Genomic DNA, 24429 nt, shown 5'->3' with positions numbered 1-24429 from the left:
GCTTGGCTAGTTGACAAAACAGGTATGAAAATTTCGCATGGACGTTAAGAAGGCAAGAACCAACAACTGGTTTATAAGAGCAGCCTTTCATGAGTAGATACCGATTTTGTGATACAATTAAACCTCAACATAATGAAGACACAGTAAAAGTGGCAGCTTGCTTCGTTATATTGAAATTTTGTTCAGTTGTAATTCGACCTTTTATGCAAACCAGTATCATCACCAATGGATTTTCCTTACATGAAAAGTGCCGCAGTGTTTTCTGTATTGCCTGGCAATCAGAAAAAACGGATTTTATTCAGAAGAAAGTTCATTTTGTTGACTTTGAGAGTTGGCAGCGCAAGGCCCCTCTCCCCCTACCGTCCCTGCCTCTTGCACATGCTTGATCATATTACCGCGAACTAGCTCCCCTCCTTTCCCCTTCTCTGTTCACCGTCGCATGTTTTCACTCGCACTCAAAGCATGCAGCACATGGGGCGCAATAGGATCTTATCGCACTTGAACAGGACACTGTTCTGCATCGATCGTGCGGCACATGATTTGAGAGGTTTATAATGGAACAGTTGCTAATTGGGACTTCATGTTGTTCATCGTCACATTCCACCGCTCTCACTGTGTTGCTTGTATAGGCTACTAAAGTGCCATGTAATTTCTTCTGACAGCTGTGAATATGAGATAGCTTTGAATTGCAGGTTTTTGTAAGATAATCAGACGAACAGTATGATTATTTGAGTGTGCCTTTTGCCTAAGCACTGTTATCAGCATAACAAATTGAAATGAGTGCACTGCTAGCCAAGAAAGCTCCCCTATTAATGCGAAGCTTTCTATGTCTCACTGATTTGTCCATGAGCCCCGAAAACACACCGCAGGAAAGCCAACTTACACACCTATGTAGAACACTACAGTTTACATTCGCAGTACTGTGCCAGTGTCGGCTAGCCAGCCTGGTCAGTGCCTGACAATGACGCGAAGTGACGAGCTCACCAAGAGTAACGCATGCACGCAAAGTTCACTGGAAGAGTACGCATTTGGGCTGGTTGGTTCGTGATTACGAGCAGTAAACAGTGCTGTTGTCTTTGTCCCTCTCTTTGTCCTGTTGTTTAGCGCTGTTTACTGCTCGTAATTCACTGGAAGTGCAAGTTGTGTGTGCTAGGCATGACACCACCGCTGTCGTGATTAATTGAGCTTCCTTGCTTGTCGGAGACAGCAAGTGCGGGTCAACACGAGCTCGTCTTAGGATCTGTAAAAAAATCAAAGCCCCTTTCTTAAAGAAAGATGGTTGAACACCACGCTACCTAGATGAACAGTATATATCTGCATAGCATCATGCGCGTCATGCAATGCATTCCCTGCTGTCACCATGGGTAGGCCACAGGTACAGTGCATGGCAGAAGGAGAGGATGCCATGCGCAAACATAATTGTGAGTGCGATCGTGCCTGCGAGGCCGATTCCATGTATTGGCAACGGCATGCAGAAGCCATGTGGGAGACACTTGTACAGTCAAGATGCCTACAGGTCTTGTGATCATCAGCGTGTACATCAGACCGAACACATCGAACACGCAGACCGAACACGCAGAAACGTTCTTGGCAGAAACTATGAAGACCTTAAAGCCACATAATGCGCCGATCCTCGTGTGTGGTGACTTTAATATCAACGTGGCATAAGAGCATGGCAAATGGATCGAGATTTTCATGCTAGATCGCTACTTGTTGAAGCTGAAGACGCTACAGAGACCCATGACGCAACACAATTCCTGCATTGCAAGCAGACTGTGTCACATTACGATGACAGAGTCTCTGACCATCTACCACAGTGTTCACAAGCTGTACTGTGCAAATGTAGTGTCGTCCGTGAAAGCGTCACTGCGTGGTTGTAATCAACAGCTACATGATCTAAAATAAAGGCTATGCAAGTTGATAAAATGTGTCTTCATTCAACTTCAATGTAAAAAAAATAGAATCCTAAACAAACAATCAAATCACATATGCATAGCATCAGGTCGCTCAGCATTTCTTGGCTTCATTGCATGGTCGTTGGCTTTGCACTTTAAATTTGATTCAGTTTGCATTGGGGGAAGCTTCATGTTCAACCATCTTTCTTTAAGAAAGGGGCTTTGATGTTTTTGTTTCACCATTGCTGTCAATTCTTTACGTCATGTGCATGTATTTAGAATTTAGCATCTTGGACACTTTCTGTAGCTGTGCAGTGACAACAGTAATAAGATATTTATGTCTGTCTGCTTAGGGTGTTTAGGCTTAGGGGGTTTCCTTATAATTGCCATATTTCTGCTCATCTTTTGATTATCTCTGTTCACTGTGCTGACCTTGCATGTACATTTTAAATATTTGTCATATAATTAAAGTAAGTTGCATCAAGTTGGGCCACTTGGTTGGGATTCATATTAAGGTTCGTTACAGTGCAACACAAGACAAGGACAAAAGAAGGTATAAAACAACAACATGGTGCTGTATTGTTGTGTGTCCTTGACGACACAACGCTGTGTTGCTGTTTTATACCTTCTTTTGTCCTTGTCTTGTGTTGCGCTGTAACGAACCTTAGTATGAATTAAAGTTGCAGAATTTTATGTGCCAAAACCATGATCTGATTATGAGGCATGCCTTATTGAGGAACTCCGGGCTAATTTTGCCCACCTGTTTTTTAATGTACAAGAGTAAATACACAAGTTCTTTTGCATTCCTGCATCATTGAAAAGCGGCTGCTGCAGCCATGTCGAACTCACGACCTTGAGCTCAGCAGCACGGTACCATATCCACTGGGGCTACCGTGGTGGGTAGCCATACAATTCCAAAATCTGGTTTGTGATAGAACAGCTATAGATCTGAAGCTAGTTGCTGGGCCTCATGCACTTGGCATGGTATGTCTAGAGGACCTCCTAGAAGGCGGCCCCGCTACTTCAACAGCTACTGGAGGAGCGCGCACCGGTCGCCTGCTGGAGGCACGGTCTTCTTCCTCCCGGTCGAGTGAGTCACCGCCACCCGAGGAGGAGTCACCCGGACAAAGGGCACAAGGGTGAGTGTTGCTCACATGTGTAATTTTGATTAGGCTCGATTTTTTTTGCCATTGGGGTTGGTGCCTTGGTAGGCTGAATTAGGCCTTCTCAAACCATGTCTGTCACTTCATGGTCAGTGAAGCAGTTATTCCTAGAGTTTGGCTCTAAAAAAGCCCCGGGAAATGCATTTTAACTCTTTCCTTACAGTGCCCATAGAAATTGATCAATTTGACCGATGGTTCTTTGACACATTAAACACTACCTTGTCGAATTTTTCCACAAGCAATGAGATTGCATCGTTTGAAGTGATGACTGTACTTCAAATATTGGCCACATTTGACAATTTTTAACACTTTGGGCAGCCTGAAAAAATAAAACTTCGATGTGGCATTGTTGTAACTAGCTTTCTAGTGCTCCTAGCACTTCCCCAATCAAGTAGTACAAAATTTACACTGTGGTCGGCTCTCCAACATTATTTTTAAATATCAGAGGCAATGAAGACAAAGAAGCTTCTGTTGGGTTGTCTAATATTCAGATCTGACGTAAACGCTGTTTTATTGATGTGTCAAACATCAATACAATTTCAGGAGTGCATGTTGTTTTGGTGATTGGGTTCGACAAATATCAAATGCAACTTTATTTTTTTCGCGCAGTAAGTAGCCTTTATCCATCAGCATTCGCACAGCTTATGTACAACTTATTACAAGCATGCTTCCCGTTGTGTGGAGTTTCCACTTACACAAGAGCATGCAGGTGATTTCAGACCGACCTTCGACAGACGATTGACTGGCAGTCTAATATCTTACTTTTTGAACACCGCCTATGCAAATGGCCTTATTCATTACTGTACGTTATTGTGCAACGCTGTGCATTGCTGTACTGTACGAAGCATGTGAAAGCTCCAGCGCCAGCTCAAGGCGTACGACTAGACCAGATGCTAGCGGAGAAAAGCTGATCGAATACAATAACCACGTATGAGGATGCTTGTGGATGCTCCCCAACCTGACAACCATTGCTTCGAGGTCCTAAGGAATAAAGTAATAAAGCAACCAGGTGCTTGTCCCAATGACTCAAAAAAAGTACTCCCTGTACAATAGGAGCTTACCTGTTATCACACTCGTGATGCCATGGCTTTCTTGCATAGCATGGGAATTGCTATGGCTGATATTCACGCCACACACATACGGAAATGCACACGGAAAAATGTGTTCTGTGGTCGGGAACAAAAAAACAACGCTTCAAAGTTCTTTGGAGGAAGACGCGACGACAGCAAAAAAAAAGAAGGTTGTTTCACTAGTACACTTCACCGTGTAAAATACGGCTTGAGGCGGACCACATGTACAGTCTCTGCGCGTGGTAAACAGCGCTTGGGCGATGGCAGGTCTCCATCTGGAATCACATCATAGTTCACGTAGCTTACACGCCTTAGTACTGTGCATGGTCCGAAGTACTTGCTGAGGAGTTTCTCGCTGAGGCCTTGCCGTCTAATGGGTGTCCAAACCCAAACTTGGTCACCAGGCTCATAGGTCACTTGTCGATGGTGGAGATTGTACCTTATTGCGTCGGTACACTGCTGCTGTCTTATGTGCACGCGGGCCAGTTGACGCGCTTCCTCGGCGCGCTGAATGTACTCCTCGACGTCAGGAGCTAACTGGTCGAGCTGGTCGGTATCTTCATATGGCATCATGGCGTCTAGTATAGTTTGGACATCACGACCATAAACGAGGCGGAATGGCGGGAAGCGTGTAGTTTCCTGCGTGGCAGTGTTGTACGCAAACGTTACGTATGGTAGCATTTCGTCCCACGTTTTGTGCTGCACATCCACGTACACAGTGAGCATGTCTGCCAGTGTTTTGTTTAGTCCTTCTGTCAAGCCGTTAGTCTGAGGGTGGTATGCAGTTGCCTTTCGATGACTTGTGTAGCTCAGCTTGAAGATGTCATCCAGAAGCTTTGCCGTAAGTGCTGTCCCTCGGTCAGTGATGATGAATGACGGTGCGCCTTGCCGAAGCACAATGTGATGCATAAAAAACTGGGCAACTTCAGATGTTGTCCCGCATGGTAGTGCCTTCGTCTCAGCGTAACGCGTCAAGTAGTCAGTTGCGACAATGATCCCCTTATTGCCGGAGGAAGACAAGGGAAATGGTCCAAGAAGGTCCATTCCAACTTGATCAAACGGCGTACGCGGAGGGTCGATGGGGTTGTAGAAGGCCTGCAGGCTTGAAGGGTGGTGACTTTCGGTGCTGGCATTCACGACATCCTTTCACGTAGCGTTTGACGCAAGCAGTCAGTCTAGGCCAGTAGTACAGTTGCCGTACCCTGTCCAGAGTCCTTGAGTAGCCCAAGTGACCAGATGTCGGCTCGTCGTGGCAGGCTAATAAGATGTCGTCGCGAAGGGCTTGAGGTACTACTAGCAGATGTGGTTTGTCGACGGCACCTGTGTTTCTTTTGTATAAGATGCCCCCTCGTAGGCAAAACGACGACAATCTTCGCGAAAGTGGGCGAGGAATGAACGCGATGCCGCCTTCTAAGTGATCGATGACGGGTCTTAACTCAGCGTCTGATCGCTGTTTAGCGAGCAGATCAGGCCCGCTGAGGGCTCCCAGAAAGGTGCTGTCGTCTTCCTCGTCAGGATTCTGAGATTTAACAGGTGCCCGTGATAACTTGTCAGCATCTTCATGTTTCCTGCCTGACTTGTACACGATGGTGATGTTAAATTCCTGGAGTCGCAGACTCCAACGTGCCAATCGTCCAGAAGGGTCTCGGAGGTTGGTCAACCAGCACAAAGCATGATGGTCGGTCACAACTTTAAATGGCCGCCCGTAGAGATACGGCCTAAACTTTGTGGTAGCCCAAATAACCGTGAGGCACTCCTTCTCTGTGGCGGAAAAATTGGACTCCGCGCGTGACAGAGCGTGGCTCGCGTAGGCGATAACTCGTTCGTTCAGTCCCGTCTTGTCGCTGCACCAGGATAGCTCCGAGACTGATATTGCTGGCGTCAGTGCGTACTTCTGTGTCGGCATCCTCATCAAAATGACCGAGCACGGGAGGAGAAGACAAGCGACGTTGTAGCTCCGCAAAGGCGGTCTGTTGTGCATCAGTCCAGAGGAATGGCGTGTCGTCACGCGCGGATCTGCAATCTTTGAAAAATTTTCAATGAAGCGTCGATAATAAGCACACAAGCCCAAAAATCGTCTCACACTTTTCTTATCGGTTGGAGCGGGAAAAGCTGCTACGGCAGCAGTCATCTCGGGATAAGGCCGAACACCCGCCGCGCTTACGACGTGACCAAGGAACTTCAGTTCCTCGTAACCGAAATGGCATTTCTCTGGCTTGAGTGTAAGGTCAGCCGATCGAATGGCTTCGAGTACATTCCGAAGGCGTCGAAGGTGCTCGTCAAAAGTTTCCGAAAAGACAACGACATCATCGAGATAGACGAGGCAGCTTTTCCATTTGAGGTCAGCGAGAACGGTATCCATCATTCGCTGGAATGTGGCTGGAGCGGAACAGAGGCCGGAAGGGAGTACTCTAAATTCGTAAAGGCCGTCCGGAGTTACGAAAGGAGTTTTCTTGCGGTCACGCTCATCTACTTCAATTTGCCAGTAGCCACTTTTCAGATCGATAGAGGAGAAATACTTCGCGTGCTTCAGCCTGTCCAGAGAATCGTCGACACGAAGCACCGGGCACACGTCTTTCTTTGTGACGTTGTTTAGCTTCCGGTAGTCTACACAAAATCGAAGCGTGCCATCTTTCTTTTTAACAAGAACGACTGGCGATGACCAGGGACTGCATGAAAGCTGGATTACGCCGTCTTGAAGCATTTCCTTCCCATGCGTCTGAATAGCATGTCGTTCGGTCAGGGAAACACGATAAGGCTGTTGCCCTATGGGGGGCACGTCGTCATAGGTGATGATACGGTGTTTCGTAATCGATGTTTGACGTACCTTCGACGACCGTGCAAAGCAAGAGTGGAACTCAAGCAACAGCTCGCGCAGGGGTTGTCTGTTCTCCTAAAGAAGCGTTGGACTAATGTCGACGTTGCGTAGAGGTGCTTCAGCAGTGCCGACTGCCTCGAAAACAAAACACTCAGTGATAATATGAATAACATATTTTTTTGCACGGTGTGATTTAAGAAGTTGGGGTTTGGGAGCAAGGTGCATATTTTGTTTATTTCAGATTTTTTTACTCTCGGTACTTGTGCTCAAAAAAGGTAATTATCTGTTTTAGTCATGAATTTTGGGGCACCTCTTTGAAGTGTAACATGAGAATTCTTAAGAGTTCCAGGAGCCATTATTTAATCTATACTTCCATTCAAAACACCAATGATTAGTACACAATTTTATACCTTTGTATCGTATCATGTCACAGTATACAATATGGCAAATGCGCCTTAAAATAAAATGTTAAATCTTAAAGGCACCAGATATGAGCACATTTCTGGCAATAAGGAAAGAGTTAAGAACATGTGTAATGTCAACATAATTGCCAGTGTTATGTCAACTCTAAAATGCAGGCCTCTTCTAGTGATCTCCAGTCACCCCAAACACCTGTCAACTGATTTTGTCCCATGTCTGCGAATCTCGTCCTGCCACACCACCTCTCTGGCATCATGGACTGCAGTTTTCTTTCCATTGGCGCCCATCCCTGACTGCATAACAAACCACTGTCTCTGCTCTGCTTGGTCTTCCACGCCTTCATAATCAGTGTCAGCTATACCCATTCATTCTCTAATTCATATCACCATCTTCCTGTGGCTTAACGTTATGCCTATCACTTGTTGTGTGGTACTCAGCCTCTCAAACTCATTTTGTTATCCTCTAAGCTTCAGTTTTATACATTTAGTACTTATAGAATGCATTGTCAGTATGCATTTGTGTTCCAGGGATATCGGCAAGCTGCTGGTGCTTGGGACTGCCTGCGAAATGCACTTGAATCCATTGTTACTATTTTGAAAATTTCAGCATCTGATTCCTCTGCAACTACGTAGTCTGGCACAGCTTCAAGGGGCTTATTACCAGTTAGAAACTATTGTCTCTTTGCCAACCTACGGAGCATTTGTTCCTTTGTATATTATTCCTATAATGCCGAACCGCTGTTCGAGACCTGAAACCTTGCAAGTCACAGTAACAGTTGGCCAGCCATGGATCTTCTCTGTCTAACTTTTTATTTCTTTGCATGCTAAACCCCTTGTTTTTATGTTGTTTCAATGGGCTCAATGTTTTGTCTTGTTTTTAACAATTCTTGAGCGGTATAAGTGTGCATCAAGCCCAGAAATGACAAAAGACACGACTTTATTTTGGTGGGCACTATGTGAAAAACCAGAGAACACAGGTGCTGTTCCTTTTGTCTCCCTGTAATTTGCTCTGTGTTATCAACATATTTGATTATTTAGAAACTGCTCATAGGCTTCATTTGAGGCATTGGTAAGGAGTAGAGGGGGCATCACAATAAGAGATACTCTAAAACCCTTTACTTTCCTGTGCCCTCAACTTACATGATTTGCACTATTGTAATATGTTACAACATCTAAGTGCATGCAAAATTTTCAGCGAGGAAATGGGAATACCATGCTCAAAAGTATCAGGCCAGTTCTATTGACAGTACCTTCTAAAATGTGATGCATTCAATGTACTTGGCTGAGCAAGCTTGTGCTATACCAAAAACAAGATTGTTTGCAAAAATAAAACAAGACTGTGCACGCAGGCACACCAATCGATTTTGTGCTGGCAAGTAGACGCATCCCTTGAACGAGAAGTAATCGACAAATCATGCATGAGAAGCCATGCATGAAGAAGGCGTGCGACTGAAGTGCCACATGGAAGACTAAGCAGCCTGTACTGTTTCAAAAAGGCAGAAATGGTTTTAAAAATGCAAAGGGATTTTACAGCCTAAGTGGACACAATGCTGCCAAACCTGTGGTATGGCGCATGCATAAAACTGCAATGTTTAGCAGCTGCAACAGAGCCCAAAGTCTCTAATTCGCAACCAATTGGGGCAGCAAAATTATATAGTTTTTGTCAATGGAGACAGAGCAATATTCACATGTACTACATAATATAACAACATTAAAGCATTGCACATAAAATTTGCTGGCAGAGAAAGTAGTCAAAGAGGCATAAACATAGTCTGGGATACAAACAAAGCAACAATGAACAAAAGTAATTGCTCCAATGCCAGAAAAGGGCAGATGAGAAGTACAAAAAATGAGTGTGCACCATGTAAGTCAACATTCCATGTGTGATTTTTTGCAGGCAATCACTGCAGCTTCTGTGCGACACCATGAAGAAGCAGATCATCTCGAGGGCTTTCTATGGCTGTGAGTGTACTTCTTAGAACTTGACATAATGAGGGATACGCATGTGTGAGGCACATTTACATGGTTCGACATGCAGCATGTGGTTTGCCATCGCATCTTCTTATGTGCAAGACAGAAACATGCATAAGGGAACTTGGTCCTTATTCGCAAACAACTGGGATTCCTAATTAAATGGCACAGGGCCAAGCAGTGCTGCAAAGAGCAAGACAGCAACAAGACCATGCGGTGCTGGGTGCCCAGTAGGTGCGAAATGTGTTGCTTCAGTGATAAGAAAAAACTAGCAGACTTCGTCAAGAAAATGTTGCATGCAAAGAAAGTATATGATTTTGTTGTCAGTGAACTTGCGATTTGGCTGCTTTAGCTTGCCAAGGCTAAATGTTTGAAGTTTTTTAACCCTTTCTGGTTCAATGACATAAATATACAGCGCCGCGAACAAGTTCAAAACGGTCGATGTCGTATATTTACGGCGCCGTCTGTAGGTTTAAAAATTTAGAAAGCACGCCAATTTCCTAATTTTTTCTTTTATGTCATTCGGTGCCACTATATGGGAATAGAGGGAAACTTTTTCGCGCGCCTCCCTCTCTCAGTTTTCGTTCCATGGTTTGTTTTAGAGCTACTTTGCTCCAGTGCATCTATAGCATACTACTGCTCGCGCATTGGCGTGCGCGCGGGTGGGCGGCGGTTTGGTTTTTGTTCCGCCGGCAGTTTCAGCTGCTTGCGCTTGCAAAGCTGATGGCAATCTCGTTACTAATCGCTCAAAGGGCGACCGCTTGTTTCTCGCTCGTTTACAGGGGTGCGTATAGGAAGGATGCCACTGTGCACGCGTTTCCGTTGCTTTTTTTTTGAGACTTGTGAAAAACTAATTGCCTCTGGTTGGCGTTAAGATGAAGATTAGCGGAAGTTTGTCGCACGTTCTGCTTTTTTGACGGGCACACAACTACGCATCTTGAGTGCGCGCACCTATGCAGTTCGGTCACGCTAATATGGATGTACATATCAGTGTAGGAGCAGGAACATTTGAGTCTTGCGAAATATTCTCTTGTGCACATTTTCAAAGCCTTGAACTATGTGTATAACAAAGCATCTGTAGTGAAGAGGAATGCCCGGCGCTGCAGCCACATCGCCAGTCGTCCGGGAGGTGCGAGCTCGAGATTGCCTCAGCTGCTCTGGTTTAGAGACGTTGCCTGCTGCTCTCTTAAACTGTATTCATGTTAGATTCTGGTGGAGGTGCTGCAGTTTTCCCCCAACCTGGAATTACACACCCGAACTCTGCCATCCGTCATGCCTGGCAACCCCAGCCCAACATCCCCACCGGTTACTCCAGCCATCGTATGTGTCGGTGCCCAGCGTCAGCGGGATCCCGATATTTTCAGGGGCACCGACGAGAAAGACGTTGAGATTGGCTGGAATCGTATGAACGCGCCAGTAAAACCAACAAATGGGATGATCCCCTCAAGCTCGGCAACGCGATCTTCTATTTATCGGGCGTCGCCAACCTCCACGTGGTTCAAAAATGGCTGTGGCTTAGGTAAGGTTAAGCCCAGGATGCGAAGCATACTAGCCTTTATTTTAGTTGTTGAACCACTGTTTAGCTTGGTGAACTGCTGTTGCTTGGCTATATTTGGTTCGGCTAGACGAAGAAACAACTCATGCGTTACTCTGCTTCGCCTTGGACGCCCCGCATTGGACGCGGTGAGCGTCGAGCAACGCAGCGTTCGGCGCGGCAACGAAATGTGCGCCTGAGCAAGCGACGCATGCCTGAGCCTTAGAAACAGCTCGTTTCTAAGGCAACACCGCATTCACTAGAGGCGCTTTTGTACCGCTTTGAAGCATCGTACTCGTGGCTCAGTGGTAGCGTCTCCGTCTCACACTCCGGAGACCCTGGTTCGATTCCCACCCAGCCCATCTTGCAAGAGTTGAGCCAAATCCACTTCTCCTCTGTCGTGACGTCACGGTGTCACGTGGTTTCAAGGCGACACCGCCGCGCCTGAGGAGCTGGGTTGAGCTCTCGTAATATGCTTCGCATATAAACCACGAAGCCGATCTCCGCACGTGGACTAGCTTCTGAACCAGCATCGCAGAAGTTTTCAGCCGCCCTGGCGTGTGCAAACCGCGCTGAACAACGCCTATGGAGCCGATCCAAACAAACTGGTGAAACGTTACCAGCTACATAGAGGACATCGTCGACCTCTGCCCGCGGGTCAACCCGACGATAGCGGAGGCGGGCAAGGTACGTCACGTCGTGAAGGGCATTTCCGACGATGCCTTTCACATGCTGCTGTCCAAAAAACCCAGGCACTGTTTCTGAGGTCATTGAGCTTTGCCAGAGCTTCGATGAGCTCTGCAGACAGTGTCTGCTCTCGCGGCGCCATCCTGTGTCCGACGAAACACTCGGGAGCATTACTGCGGCACCTGAGATGGACTCCCTGCTTTGCCAGATAAAAGAGTTTGTCCGTGCTGAGGTCGCTCGTCAGCTTTCGCTGCTGTCCTCAGCCACGCCACCACCTTCGCCTTTGCCGGCCAACCTTCCCCAGGTCATCCTAAAACCCCTCAATCTCCCAAAGTAGCGCCATTCACTTCTCTCCTCCTCCGCTCGGCGCGGCCTCGACGGTGGCGCCGCCGGTGGTGGGCCTGCCGTAGCAGACGACGGCTAACACGCTACGGGAGGAAATCCGCGGAAAAGTTCGTTCGAGTCCTGCGGAGCAGTTTTTTCAATCTAGATCTTGCTTTGTCAGTCGGTAACTGGCCTTAAGAATGTCTTGTCGGATTTGCGGAAGAAATAGAGAAAAGCACCATTATTCAAGGCGTATTTAAGGCGTAAAGCGCGCGCACGTTGAAAGTTCGTGTTGCTGAAACACGACAGAAGCACGCGGTGTGCTCAGACACGCGAGTAATTACCAGAGTTTCAGGTTTTGACAGCGTGAAAGTATGTGCACGTGGTTTCGTAGGTTAATTTACGTACCTGCAGGATGCTTTTGTTCGGCCGGCGCGTGAGAGATTCGGACTGTCTGCGGTCAGCAATGCCTGGCAGCAGGGCCGTTTCTGTTCCGCGCCTTTTACAGATGTACGTAGCTCATGCACAGGTTGTGGTGGCCATGAGCAACGTTTTCACACATTGGCGGTATAGATATGAACAACGTACCAGCATATGAAATCGTTATTTATTTATTACAGTGCAAATGGTTAGAATTTCATAAAAAAAAAAGAAGGAACTTGATGGGACAACTGGAAAGAGGTTAAGAAAATGATGATCCCCCTCCCCTCATTGGCACCAGCAACATTTTTGTTGAAGTGCTAATTTTATCTCTGTATACTACGTGCGTCTGTATTCTTTTGCGTTGTAAGTTTTCACAAGGAAGCAGTATTGCGTTAACTGGAACAGTCAAGGTACACAAGACAGAAAAAAGTTTATTCTTGGGTTTTACATCCCAACACCACGATCTCATAAGGCACGCCATAATGGGGGCTCCGGATTAATTTTTTCCCAGCTGGGGTTCTTTAACGCGCCCCCAATGCACTGGACACGGGCCCGTTTTGACACGGGCGTCAAAAGAAGAGGTTCGAGGAGCCGTGGCACTTACTTCACAAAGCCGCGCGTTCTTTGCCACTTGCTCGAAGTCAGCCCGCCCGACCTTGTGAATCCACACTTTTCTTCTTTCTGCGTTGCGCCCGGCGGATGGTAAAGCAAAAAGCTTTTCGCCGTCACTGGGTCTGTTGTGGCAACCGTAGGCGCAGCAGCATGGCATCGCAATTAAGCACTCGGCCCTAACACATTGCATAAAACTACCGCGCTCCTTCAAACCGCCTGCCGTACTTTCGTCGCGCAGGCCCAAGAATGGGGGTCGCAGCGCGCTGGAAAGAAAAGATATACAAAAGCGTGGCGCCTGCTCTGCGCCGGAAAGAAAAAAATATACAAAAGTGCGGGGCCCGCTTTCACGTGACACAGATTGGCCAATGGGGGAGCGGAGGAGGCTGGGGCGACAGTAGGAGTGGAGGAGGAAGCGCCTGGGTGAGCGGGGTGGCGGAAAGATCTAAGAATGGCGCTACTTTTGGAAAATTGAGGGGCTTTAGGTCATCCAGGAGCAAGTTTGCGCAGCTCTCCTTTCTTCCCTGCGAGACTCCGCCGGTGCCGACCACCGTTGCTTATCCCGAGGTGACTGCACCTCTCATCTATTATTGGCGGCGAGGAGTTACGGAGTCGCCATCTATCGGAAGCGCCTCGATGGCGTAGTATGGGGGATCACGCGGCGCGCTCCTCATAGGTTTTGCTGTCAGCGCTCACTGAAAACACCACGCGCGAGCTCTCCGAGACATTTCTGTAAGTACTTTCGAAACGAGAGAAGTTTTTTACTGTCTAAATAAGAATCTTGGGCAAACTGAAAGCACAGAATCGTTTACAGACGCTATCTCTTTACCGAATACGCCTACAGTGAACGCCATTGCGCGCGGTCGCCGCGATGGAGTCTTCCGAACCGGCTTCTTGCGTGAAAGGTAGGTATAAATGCTGAGAGCAAACTATGTGAAATATGCTCTTATAGTGTTTGTATAACTAAATGGAGCGTAATAGAATGAAGCCTCAATGCAGCGATCGCACAGATTCGCAGCGACCGACTGCGCGTCTGCATGCTTGTCCGCGCACTGTTTCGCTTTTGCCGCCTGCGCGTTTTCGCACCGTGCCATGAGCTTTAGGCCGCAAAATATGAGCATTTGACACTATACAAGCAACCATTGTTGCGTGGGCAACAATGGTTGCCCACCATTGTAGAGACTTCATTGTAGAGACTTCAATACCTACGGGGACTGTGATCTGCCGTCGCGACGATTCAATCTTTTTTTTCTTCTAAATTCTTGGACGTTTCAATATTATTTCTCGAGTTGCGTCGCACTGTGTGTTTATCGGTGTTCTCAGTGTGCGATTTCCCCTGCTTCTTTTTTGTAATCCAGTGTATTAATTGATAACACAAACATGACTATATACCAGGCTTTCTTTTTTAACGTGCTTCTTACCGCTACCTTTCCACTCCAGTGAACTTGTCAGTATCTATAGCATCGACAAGTTCATAGACCAAACTGTCATCACATTAGTTGGGCAGCGGACTCGAGCGAGCGTCTCAGTGCGCGTTTTCAGAACATCGCAGACCGGGCGTCGTAGCAGAAATCTTCCTCGCGTCTGTGCATGCTGCATACACGAGTTGTAGCCGATGATTGTTTGCCGGTTTTATGTTTCGCGAGCCAAGCTCCACGCAGCTTCTTGTCATGCGGCTACGTGTGAATAAGGCTGACACCGGCCTTCGTTACGTGCGTCCGGCCCTGCGGCACCGAGCAGTAACCTACCATGTTGCGCGCCTTCAAAGGCAGCCACTACCTATTGTAGTGCTTTCAAGAGTTGTAAAGTAGACACTCGAAGCGGGAAAATCTCGTTATTAAATGAGGACCGCAGCGTACGAGGGAATTTGAAGTCGTTTTCAGCTCGCTTCGGCGCGCCCGAAGCAGCCGACGCGGCCGCCATGTCCACGTGATCCCTCCTAGCACGTCACGCCGACGGTGGCGCCAGCATTTCCAGTGGTGGAGCTCGAGGCCAATACCGAGCTCGAGGCCAATCTCGCGCAGCCACCACCTCCGACCTTTACGCCATTCTCATCAGTCGTGCCACTGCGTCCAGCTCCTCCCTTCGTTCAGCTGCGGTACCCACACAGCAGTGGACAATGGCGCACTCCTGACAACCGGCCAATATGTTTTGCGCGTGGTCTACCTGGCCACGTTGCACGATTTTGTCGTCGCCGCGCAACATCCTACCGCCATAGCTTCGACACCGAACCATACGTTTCCACATACCTGTCATCCTCCGCGTCTCAGAACCCTAGCCAGATGTCTTCCTCCTTGGACCACCGCCCGCTTGTTGACCTTGACCACCGTTCGCCATCGCCTCGATGCCGCTTGCTTTCGCTGATGCGTCGTTGTCCGTCTACGCCGGAACGGGAAAACTAATCATCACAGTTTCACAGGCAAGAACTGCGTCACCCACGAACAGACGAAGGCCTCTCCCTTCACCAACTAATGTTATTGATGTATATCTGGACGGTGTCGCTGCACTCGCCCTCGTTGACACTGGTCCCGCAGTTTCAATTATCAGTGCCAAACCATATGGCCAAACTTTGCTGTTCGCTCAGAAAAGTTACGATGCCACTGTCGAACGCGTCACTTCATACTGCCAGCGCAGACCGCATCACGCCTACAGCTGTGTGTACTGCTCACATTGTGTTCAACGGCCTTCTTTACATTGTCGAATTTTTGGTGCTGTGTTCTTGTTCCCATGATCTTATTTAGGGCTGGGACTTCCTTTCCGCTAAGAAGGCTGTCATCCACTGTTCTCGTGCTGACGTGGAATTTCAAACGCTGTGTCATGTCTCACTCCTTGATGCTCGTGAACCTGAAGATAATATATTTGTTGCCGAAGACGTTACAATTCCACCGCACTCATCTGCCCTTGCCACAGTGTCAAGCAACATTGTTGCTGATGCCAGCGCAATTTTTACGCGATCTGCAATTTTCGCTTGTCGCAAATGTTCCCCACTGCCTTTTGCTTTTTTGGACGTTCATGCCGGCGTCAGCAGACTGCTCTTCGCCAACCGATTGTCCTGTCCTCTCACTTTGCTTCTTGGGGAGTGCGTTGGCGGTTCCCAGTGTGTCGACCCTGCTGCCATCATTGACATGCCAACTGGTTCCATCGCCACTCATGAGTTTGCCGGAGTGACCTGTAATCCTGCGCAGGAGCCGATTTTGCCCGATGTTTTACATAGCTCCATCGCCGACCCATTGACTATTTCTCAAGGCGCCCAGGTTCTACGCCTTCTCGACAAGTTCCGTTCGTCTTTCGATTGCCAGCATGCTTCCTTGGGCTGCACGTCAACTGTTTGTCGTCGCATCGACACAGGTACCAGTGGCGTCGCAGTGCGCCACTGCGACGAAGACCATATCGTGTATCCGGGACAGAGCGCCGTGTTATCGATGACCAAGTAGCTGACATGCTCAAGCGCGGCGTCATTCAGCCTTCGGATAGCCCCTGGCCATCTCCCGTTGGTTTTGTTAAGAAGAAGAATGGATCGATTCGATTCTATGTCGATTCCTGTCGTCTTAACAAAATAACTCGTAAAGATGTTTACCCTCTCCTGAGAATGGACGACCCCCTTGACTACCTCCAAGGCACGGAGTTCTCTTCCATCGACTTATGCAGCGGCTATTGGCAAGTCCCCATGGCACCCGAAGACCAACCTAAAACGGCCTTTGTGACACCAGATGGCCTATATGAATTTCGTGCCATGCCTTTCGGACTTTGCAACGCCCCCACAACATTTGAGCGTATGATGGACAACCTTTTGCGTGGTCTCAAGTGGAAAACGTGCCTGTGCTACTTAGATGATGTGGTTATTTTTTCGACCAATTTTCCAACCCTTGTCTGTAGGCTGGAGGAAGTGTTACAGTGCCTAACTTCGCCGGCCTTCAGCACAACCTGAAAGAATGCCACTTTGGCGCAAGTCAGCTCACCATCCTTGGCCATGCAGTATCTACACACGGTATTCTTCCTGACGCCGCCAAGCTCCGTGCAGTTCCTGATTTTCCCAAACCTTCCTCCGTAAGAGAACTTCGCAGCTTCCTTGGCCTGTGTTCTTACTTTCGCTGCTTCATTCAGAATTTTGCGACCATCACCGCTCCCTTGAATCAGCTTCTACGGAGCGATTTGAACGATTATGTCTGGTCGTCCGCTTGTGACGATGCCTTCCAAGAGCTGCGTTGTCTACTGACCTCGCTGCCAATACTGCGTCACTTCGACCCGACAGCTCCGACCGAAGTACACACCTTCGTCAGCAGTGTTGGACTTGGCGCTAAACTCGCGCAGCGCAAACCTGGATTCGATGAGTACGTCGTTGCATACGCAAGCCGCACCCTCACCAAAGCCGAGAAGAATTACTCCGTTACGGAGAAGGAATGTTTGGCCGTAATCTGGGCACTTGGTAAATTTCAACCCTACCTCTATGGCCGCCGCTTCGACGTGATTACAGACCACAATGCACTTTGTTGGCTGTCCACGTTGAAGGACCCTTCAGGTCGATTAGCTCGCTGGGCTTTGCGGTTGCGAGGTTTCAACGTGCGCATTGTCTACAAGTCTGGCCGCCACCAGACCGATGCCGACGCGCTTTCCCGTTTGTCTGTGTCAACCGAAAGCGGTGCCCGCCTCTCTGACGTTGACCAAGTACTTTCGTCCCCAGCAGGCTGCGACATGGCTTCGGAGCAACGCAAGGACGCCTGAATTAGCGCTCTTATCTGCTTCCTTTCAAACCCGTTGACTGTTCCTTCACCTTCTCGAGCTTTGCGTCGTCAAGCATCTGACTTCTAAATTCGGTATAGACTTCTCTATCACCGGAATTACGTCTCTGATGTCTGCAATTGGTTGCTGGCCATACCTCGACATCTCCGTGGTGAAATATGTTCTGCTTTCCATACTGACCCGCAGTGTGCACATGCGGGTGTCTTCAAGACATACACGCGGCTTCTCTCCAGGTTTTATTGGCGTGGCGTGTACACCTTTGTGTGCAAGTACATTCGGTCGTGCCCTCAGTGCCAACGCTGCAGAGTACCTGCTCAGCATGTCTCTGGTCCACTCCAGCCAATCCCGTGACCTGCCAGGCCCTTCGATCGCATTGGCATTGACCTGTATGTACCGCTACAAGCACGGCTTCCAGAAACCGCTGGATAGCCGTCGCCATCGACCATTTGACGCGATACCAGAAACAGCCGCTCTGCCGGCTGCCACCGCTCGTGATATAGCACCCTTCCTCCTGGAAAACTTTATTCTCCGTCACCGTGCACAACGCAAGCTTTTGAGTGATAAAGGGCGTGTCTTCCTCTCCGAAGTTGTAAACGCGCTCCTTGTCGAATGTCGCATCGTTCATTGCACCACCACCGCCTACAATCCACAAACTAATGGTCTGACGGAAAGATTAACCGCACCCTTGGCGACATGCTCTCTAAATACGTCGCCTCTGATCACACTGATTGAGACCTCATTTTGCCATTCACCACGTTCGCCTGCAACACTGCACCACAGACGACCACAAACTTCTCCCCATTCTTCCTCTTGTATGGGCGCGAACCTTCGACTAACCTCGACACCATTCTTCCATACAGACCCGACTCATCCGAATGTACGCCCACCTCTGAAGCTTCCCGCTGCGCAGAGAAACGCTGTGAGCTCACCCGTTCCTTTACAGCCGTCGACCAATGCCAACAAATGTCTTGACGTGACAATGATCACCCGCATTGTCACTTTTGTCCGGACTCTCTTGTGTGGCTTTGGGTGCCTGCCGTTCCTGGTGAACTCTCATCCAAGCTTGTGTCCAAATATCAAGGACCCTACCGTGTTGTAGTGCAGACATCGCCTGTGAACTATATTGTCGAGCCTGTCACGCCACCTACGGACCAACGCTGTCGTGGTTGTGAAACCGTCCACGTGCAACGCCTGAAGCCGTATTACGACCCCATGATTCTATGTTCACCATGAGTCGCCAGGATGGCTCCTTTTCCTATGGGGGGGGGGGGCGATTGTAGGGAAGAGGAATGCCCGGCGCTGTAGCCACATCGCCAGTCGGCCAAGAGGCGCGAGCTCAAGATTGCCTGAGCTGCTCTGGTTGCGACATGCTGCCTGCTGCTCTTTTGCACTGTATTCGTATTAGACATGAAATTTTTTATTCTTATAAGTTTATTTTCTTTTTATTGTTGTTAGTCATGAATGAAGCGTGCATGTATACCAATGCAAAATATTTTTTTCTCACGTTACGGTCACCCTAGAAAATTTACGGTAAATTTTTGTCGAAGTAAGTCCTTACGAAGAATTGGAATCTGCAATAAAAAATCTACCCTGGGTGGTTGCAAATGGCGAAAAAAAATCGACCCTCAAAGGGTTGGAGGGAAATTTGCTTGTAGTTACCATGTTTACTTTTGTAGCTGTAGCTTTTGTGCGAATATTTGATTGACTGCAAATATGAAGAAGATTGGTTTAAACCTAGTACCAACATCCCAGATTAAAAGATAAACATTTTAGGACTGATGCTTCCAACTTGTTATGAGTAAAAAAAGCAGAAAATATAATCACCTGTAGGTTGAGCCTACACGCGAATATATGGCACTAAGTGGGACCTTGACATCAGAGGGCCATAGTGCACTGTGTGTGTTGGGCCCGATTTTTGATGTAACAGCTCTGATTTGTTTTCAAGGCATGACCTTACTTTCAGCAGACCAGTGCTCTTAGAAAAAGTATTAAGGCAGAACACAGAGTAATTGGTCTTATTTCAGTGCAACACATGTGTGCAAATCACTGTTCCATGCGCTCATGACACAAGCCTCAGGAAATCATCAATGGATCTAGGAAGATTATAATAAAGTGTCATGATTGTGAAATATAAAAAATACACATTTGTATTCTCACTCTGCACCTGCTAGACCCTCTTCTGTGTAATGTTTCCATAACTGAGCTCATGCAAATAATGCGCAATCCTATATTTACAACTCGATACCAACAGGCACGATTTTGAACTGTCGACACTGGACTCTGAACTATCACAGGTACTGCATTCCCAAAAAGCAGATGCAATTGTTGTCTTGTAGTGCGCACTGCCATGTTGCCTGTTGTGCCACCATTGAGCACATCGTTCCTGGCATGCACACAGGGCTGGCGCACTGTCGGCACCTGCAGACGGTCCGCACGCATCTTTCGGGGCTAGTGCATCCGGCGATCGTGTCTGGAGAAGGCGCTGAGGGGGGCCTCACGCGAGAGGCCTGGCAGTGCCTGTCTGCTTCGGGACGCCTGGACGACCCCCAGGAACTGCACCGGCTCGTCTACTTCGGCGGCGTTGAGCATCAAGTCCGCCCCTTGGTTCGATTATGTCTCCTCTTGCCTTCTGTGTATGCCCGTGAAACCTCCTTACAGGGAACACTAATATGCCGAATTGTTGGTTATAAAAAACCCTTCTTAAAGAGTACTGGCGTCACAAAGCAAATACATCATTATATACAATTATTGATTATAACAAACTCTTGTTAAAAGGGTACAGGCATGAAATTTTTGCTTGTCATTCTTTTACGGTAAAGGAAAACCCAAAGCCTTTAAACTAGAGGTGTGCAAATTTTCGAAAAGCGCGAATATTATATTTTTATTATTCGTATTCAATTCAAGAAACAGGTATTCGAAAATGCTCGGATATACTGTTGGATACAAGTATTCGAATCAAATCGAATATATTGCTTGCTGTGTGGGAGCAACCACAGTTCTTAGCGTTTGATTCTATATAATCTAAGAATATTGAGCAATGTTATGTTGCAAGCGAAATTTTGCCTGTAAAGCACACTTAGCCACTGGACGTCTAAATTTTGCAAAAAAGCAAGTCTCTCAAAAGCAAGGGGCACGCATTTGCAAACAGCGAGGTGCAATTTTTTTTTCAGCACCACCCCTAATTTTGAGCTTATTGCTTGACAGCAAACGTGATCAATGATGACTGGCATAGGGTCAAAGGCCTCTGGCTTTACAGGCATTTGATGCAGCATAATAAGGCATAATAGGTCAGCAGCGATGGCATAGAGGTAGAGCATCTGCCTCGCGTGCAAAAGGAGCATGGTTCCAATCTCAGTGCCGCACAATTTTCCACCAGATTAAAAAAAAATCCACGTGTTGATAAAATTGCCTTATCCCGGTAACCAGAACTGCTAACGCACTCCCTCACCAGAGCAGGATTGGCCACCCCGGTGCAGTACTTGGCCACAACCTCCTATATGAATACAGCAATCAAACCCCGGCCCTCAGTCCCCAGCAGCTGTGAAGCAATTGACCATGGCGGCGGTAAGACCTATGACTCAGCAGAGGGTGCTAAGATTCTCTGGATCCGGACAGGCCTTCATTGGAATCGAAACCTGGCAACGTTTAACGCTAGAACGTGATCTAGTGAGGCGAGTCTAGCAGTGCTATTGGAGGAGCTAGCGGGCATTAAATGGGATATAATAGGGTTCGATGAGATTAAGAGGACAAGTGAAGCATATACAGTGCTAAAGAGTGAGGACGTCCTGTGCTACTGGGGCTTAGCGGAGAGACGAGAGCTAGGAGTCGGATTTCTGATCAATAAGGATATAGCTGGTAACATACAGGAATTCTATAGCATTAACGAGAGGGTGGCAGGTCTTGTGAAACTTACTAAGAGGTACAAATTGAAGGTCGTACAGGCCTATGCACTTACAACCAGTCATGATGACCAGCAAGTCAAAAGCTTCTATGAAGACGTGGAAACGGCAATGGGTAAATTCAAAACAAAGTACACTATACTAATAGTTGACTTCAATAGCAGGCTGAAGACAAGTCACTGGGGGAATATGGCATAGGTTCTAGAAATAGCAGGGGAGAGTTATTAGTAGAGTTTGCAGAACGGAATAATTTGCGGATAATGAGTACCCTCTTCCGCAAGCGGGATAGCTGAAAGTGGACGTGGAGGAGCCCAAATGGCGAGACTAGAAATGAAATAGACTTCATACTCTGCGCTAACCCTGGTATCATACAAGATGTGGACGTGCTCGGCAAGGTGCGCTGCAGTAACCATAGGATGGTAAGGTCTCGAATTATCCTAGACTTGAGGATGGAACGGAAGAAATTGGTACATCAGAAGCCGATCAGTAATATAGCAGTAAGAGGGGAAATCAAGGAATTCCGGATCAAGCTACAGAACAGGTATTCGGCTTTAACTCAGGAAGAGGGCCTTAGTGTTGAAGCAATGAACGACACTCTTATGGGCATCATTAAGGAGTGTGCAATAGAAGACGGTGGTAACTTCGTTAGACAGGATACCGCTAAGCTATCGCAGGAGAAGAAAGATCTGATTAAGAAATGCGAATGTATGAAAGCCCCTAACTCTACAGCTGGAATAGAACTGGCAGAACTTTCCAAGTTAATCAACAAGCGTAAGACAGCTGACATAAGGAAGTATAATATAGATACACTTGAACATGCTCTCAGGAATGGAGGAAGCCTAAAAGCAGTCAAGAAGAAACTAGGAATAGGCAAGAATCAGGGATATGCGTTAAAAGACAAAGCCGGCAATATCATTACTAATATGGATAAAATAGTTCAAGTAGCTGAGGAGTTCTACAGAGATTTATACAATACCAGTGGCATCCACGACCATAATGGAAGTGAGAATAGCCTAGAGGAATTTGAAATACCGCAAGCAACGCCGGAAGAAGTAAAGAAAGCCTTGGGAGCTATGCAAAGGGGGAAGGCAGCTGGGGAGGATGAGGTTACAGCAGATTTGTTGCAGGATGGTGGGAAGATTGTTCTAGAAAAACTGGCCACCCTGTATACGCAATGCCTCATGACCTCGAGCGTACCGGAATCTTGGAAGAACGCCAACATAAACTTAATCCATAACAAAGCGGACGCCAAAGACTTCAAAAACTATAGACCGATCGGTTTACTGTCCGTTGGCTACAAAGTATTTACTAATGTAATCCCAAATAGAATCAGGAACCCTTTAAACTTCTGTCAACCAAAGGACCGGGCAGAATTTCGTAAAGGCTACTCAACAATAGACTATATTCACACTCTCAATCAGGTGATAGAGAAATGTGCGGAATATAACCAACCTTTACATCTAGCTTTCATTGATTACCAGAAATCGTTTGATTCACTCGAAACCTCAGCAGTCATGCAGGCATTACGGAATCAGGGTGTCGACGAGTAGTATATAAAGATACTGAAAGATAAATATAGCGGCTCCACAGCCACTGTGGTCCTCCTTAAAGAAAGCAAAAATTACCCAATAAAGAAAGGCGTCAGGCAGGGAGATACGATCTCTCCAGTGCTATTCACAGCGTGTTCTTGCAGGAGGTATTCAGAGACCTGTATTGGGAAGAATTGGGGATAAGAGTTAATGGAGAATACCTTAGTAACTTGGAATTCGCTGATGATATTGCCTTGCATAGTAACGCAGGGGACCAATTGCAATGTATGCTCACTGACCTGGAGAGGCAAAGCAGTAGGGTGGGTCTAAAGAATAATCTGCAGAAAACTAAAGTAATGTTTAAGAGTCTCGGGAATAGAACAGCAGTTTACGATAGGTAGCGAGACACTCGAAGTAGTAAGGGAATACATCTACTTAGGACAGGTAGTGACCGCGGATCCGGATGATGAGACTGAAATAATCAGAAGAATAAGAATGAGCTGGGGTGCGTTTGGCAGGCATTCTCAGATCATGAACAGCAGGTGGCCGTTATCCCTCAAGAGAAAAGTGTATAACAGCTGTGTCTTACCAGTACTAACGTACGGGCCAGAAACCTGGAGGCTTACGAAAAGAGTTCTGCTTAAATTGAGGACGACGCAACGAGCTATGGAATGAAGAATGATGGGTGTAACGTTAAGGGATAAGAAGAGATCACATTGGGTGAGGGAACAAACGCGAGTTAATGACACCTTAGTTGAAATCAAGAAAAAGAAATTGGCATGTGCAGGACATCTAATGAGGAGAGAAGATAACCGATGGTCATTAAGGGTTACGGACTGGATTTCAAGGGAAGGGAAGCGTAGCAGGGGGTGGCAGAAAGTTAGGTGGGCGGATGAGGTTAAGAAGTTTGCAGGGACGACATGGCCACAATTAGTACATAACCGGTGTAGTTAGAAAAGTATTTGAGAGGCCCTTGCCCTGCAGTGGGCGTAACCAGGCTGCTGCTGTTGTTGCTGTTGCTGCTGATGATGATGAGGGCAATTCCTGTTCCACTGAGGGGGTCTCCTTGCTGAAGCTTAGCGGGCCTTCGTAATTTGGTTGTAGCCGGATTAGTATAGCCTCACGCGCTCTTGGCATCTTTCGCCGGTGTTAGGCCTCACTCCAAGCCTGCAGATGTAGTGCGCTGGAGAATGTCAAATTCAGATATGTCATCGCAAAAAAAAAACAAGACAAAAAACAGGGGTGGGGGGATAACACTTCCGACTACTGCAATCGAGCATTCGATATAGTTCAGTAAGATAATCCCGCAGGTGGCTAGGCTACCTTGTCACCGAAAAGCACTGTCCAG

General features: G+C 47.5%; 1 protein-coding gene across 3 annotated transcripts in view; it reads left to right on the top strand.

Moving 5' to 3' along the window:
• Window positions 1-24429, top strand: part of LOC139055871 (small G protein signaling modulator 2-like) — a 291580-nt gene that overhangs the window by 117639 nt on the left and 149512 nt on the right. For all 3 annotated transcript variants that reach the window (XR_011511955.1, XM_070533451.1, XM_070533452.1), the window contains exons 11-13: window positions 2890-3034; window positions 9263-9327; window positions 20052-20257. Coding sequence is in view for 2 of the 3 variants with exons in the window: in XM_070533451.1 (XP_070389552.1) it covers window positions 2890-3034; window positions 9263-9327; window positions 20052-20257 (416 nt within the window). In the remaining variant the exon portion in view is untranslated. The remainder of the gene's footprint in view (window positions 1-2889; window positions 3035-9262; window positions 9328-20051; window positions 20258-24429) is intronic.

Source organism: Dermacentor albipictus, chromosome 2 (assembly GCF_038994185.2).
Source record: "Dermacentor albipictus isolate Rhodes 1998 colony chromosome 2, USDA_Dalb.pri_finalv2, whole genome shotgun sequence".
NCBI lineage: Eukaryota > Metazoa > Arthropoda > Arachnida > Ixodida > Ixodidae > Dermacentor > Dermacentor albipictus.
Note: the sequence above shows the minus strand (reverse complement) of the source record. Positions and strands in the feature narration are given on the sequence as shown.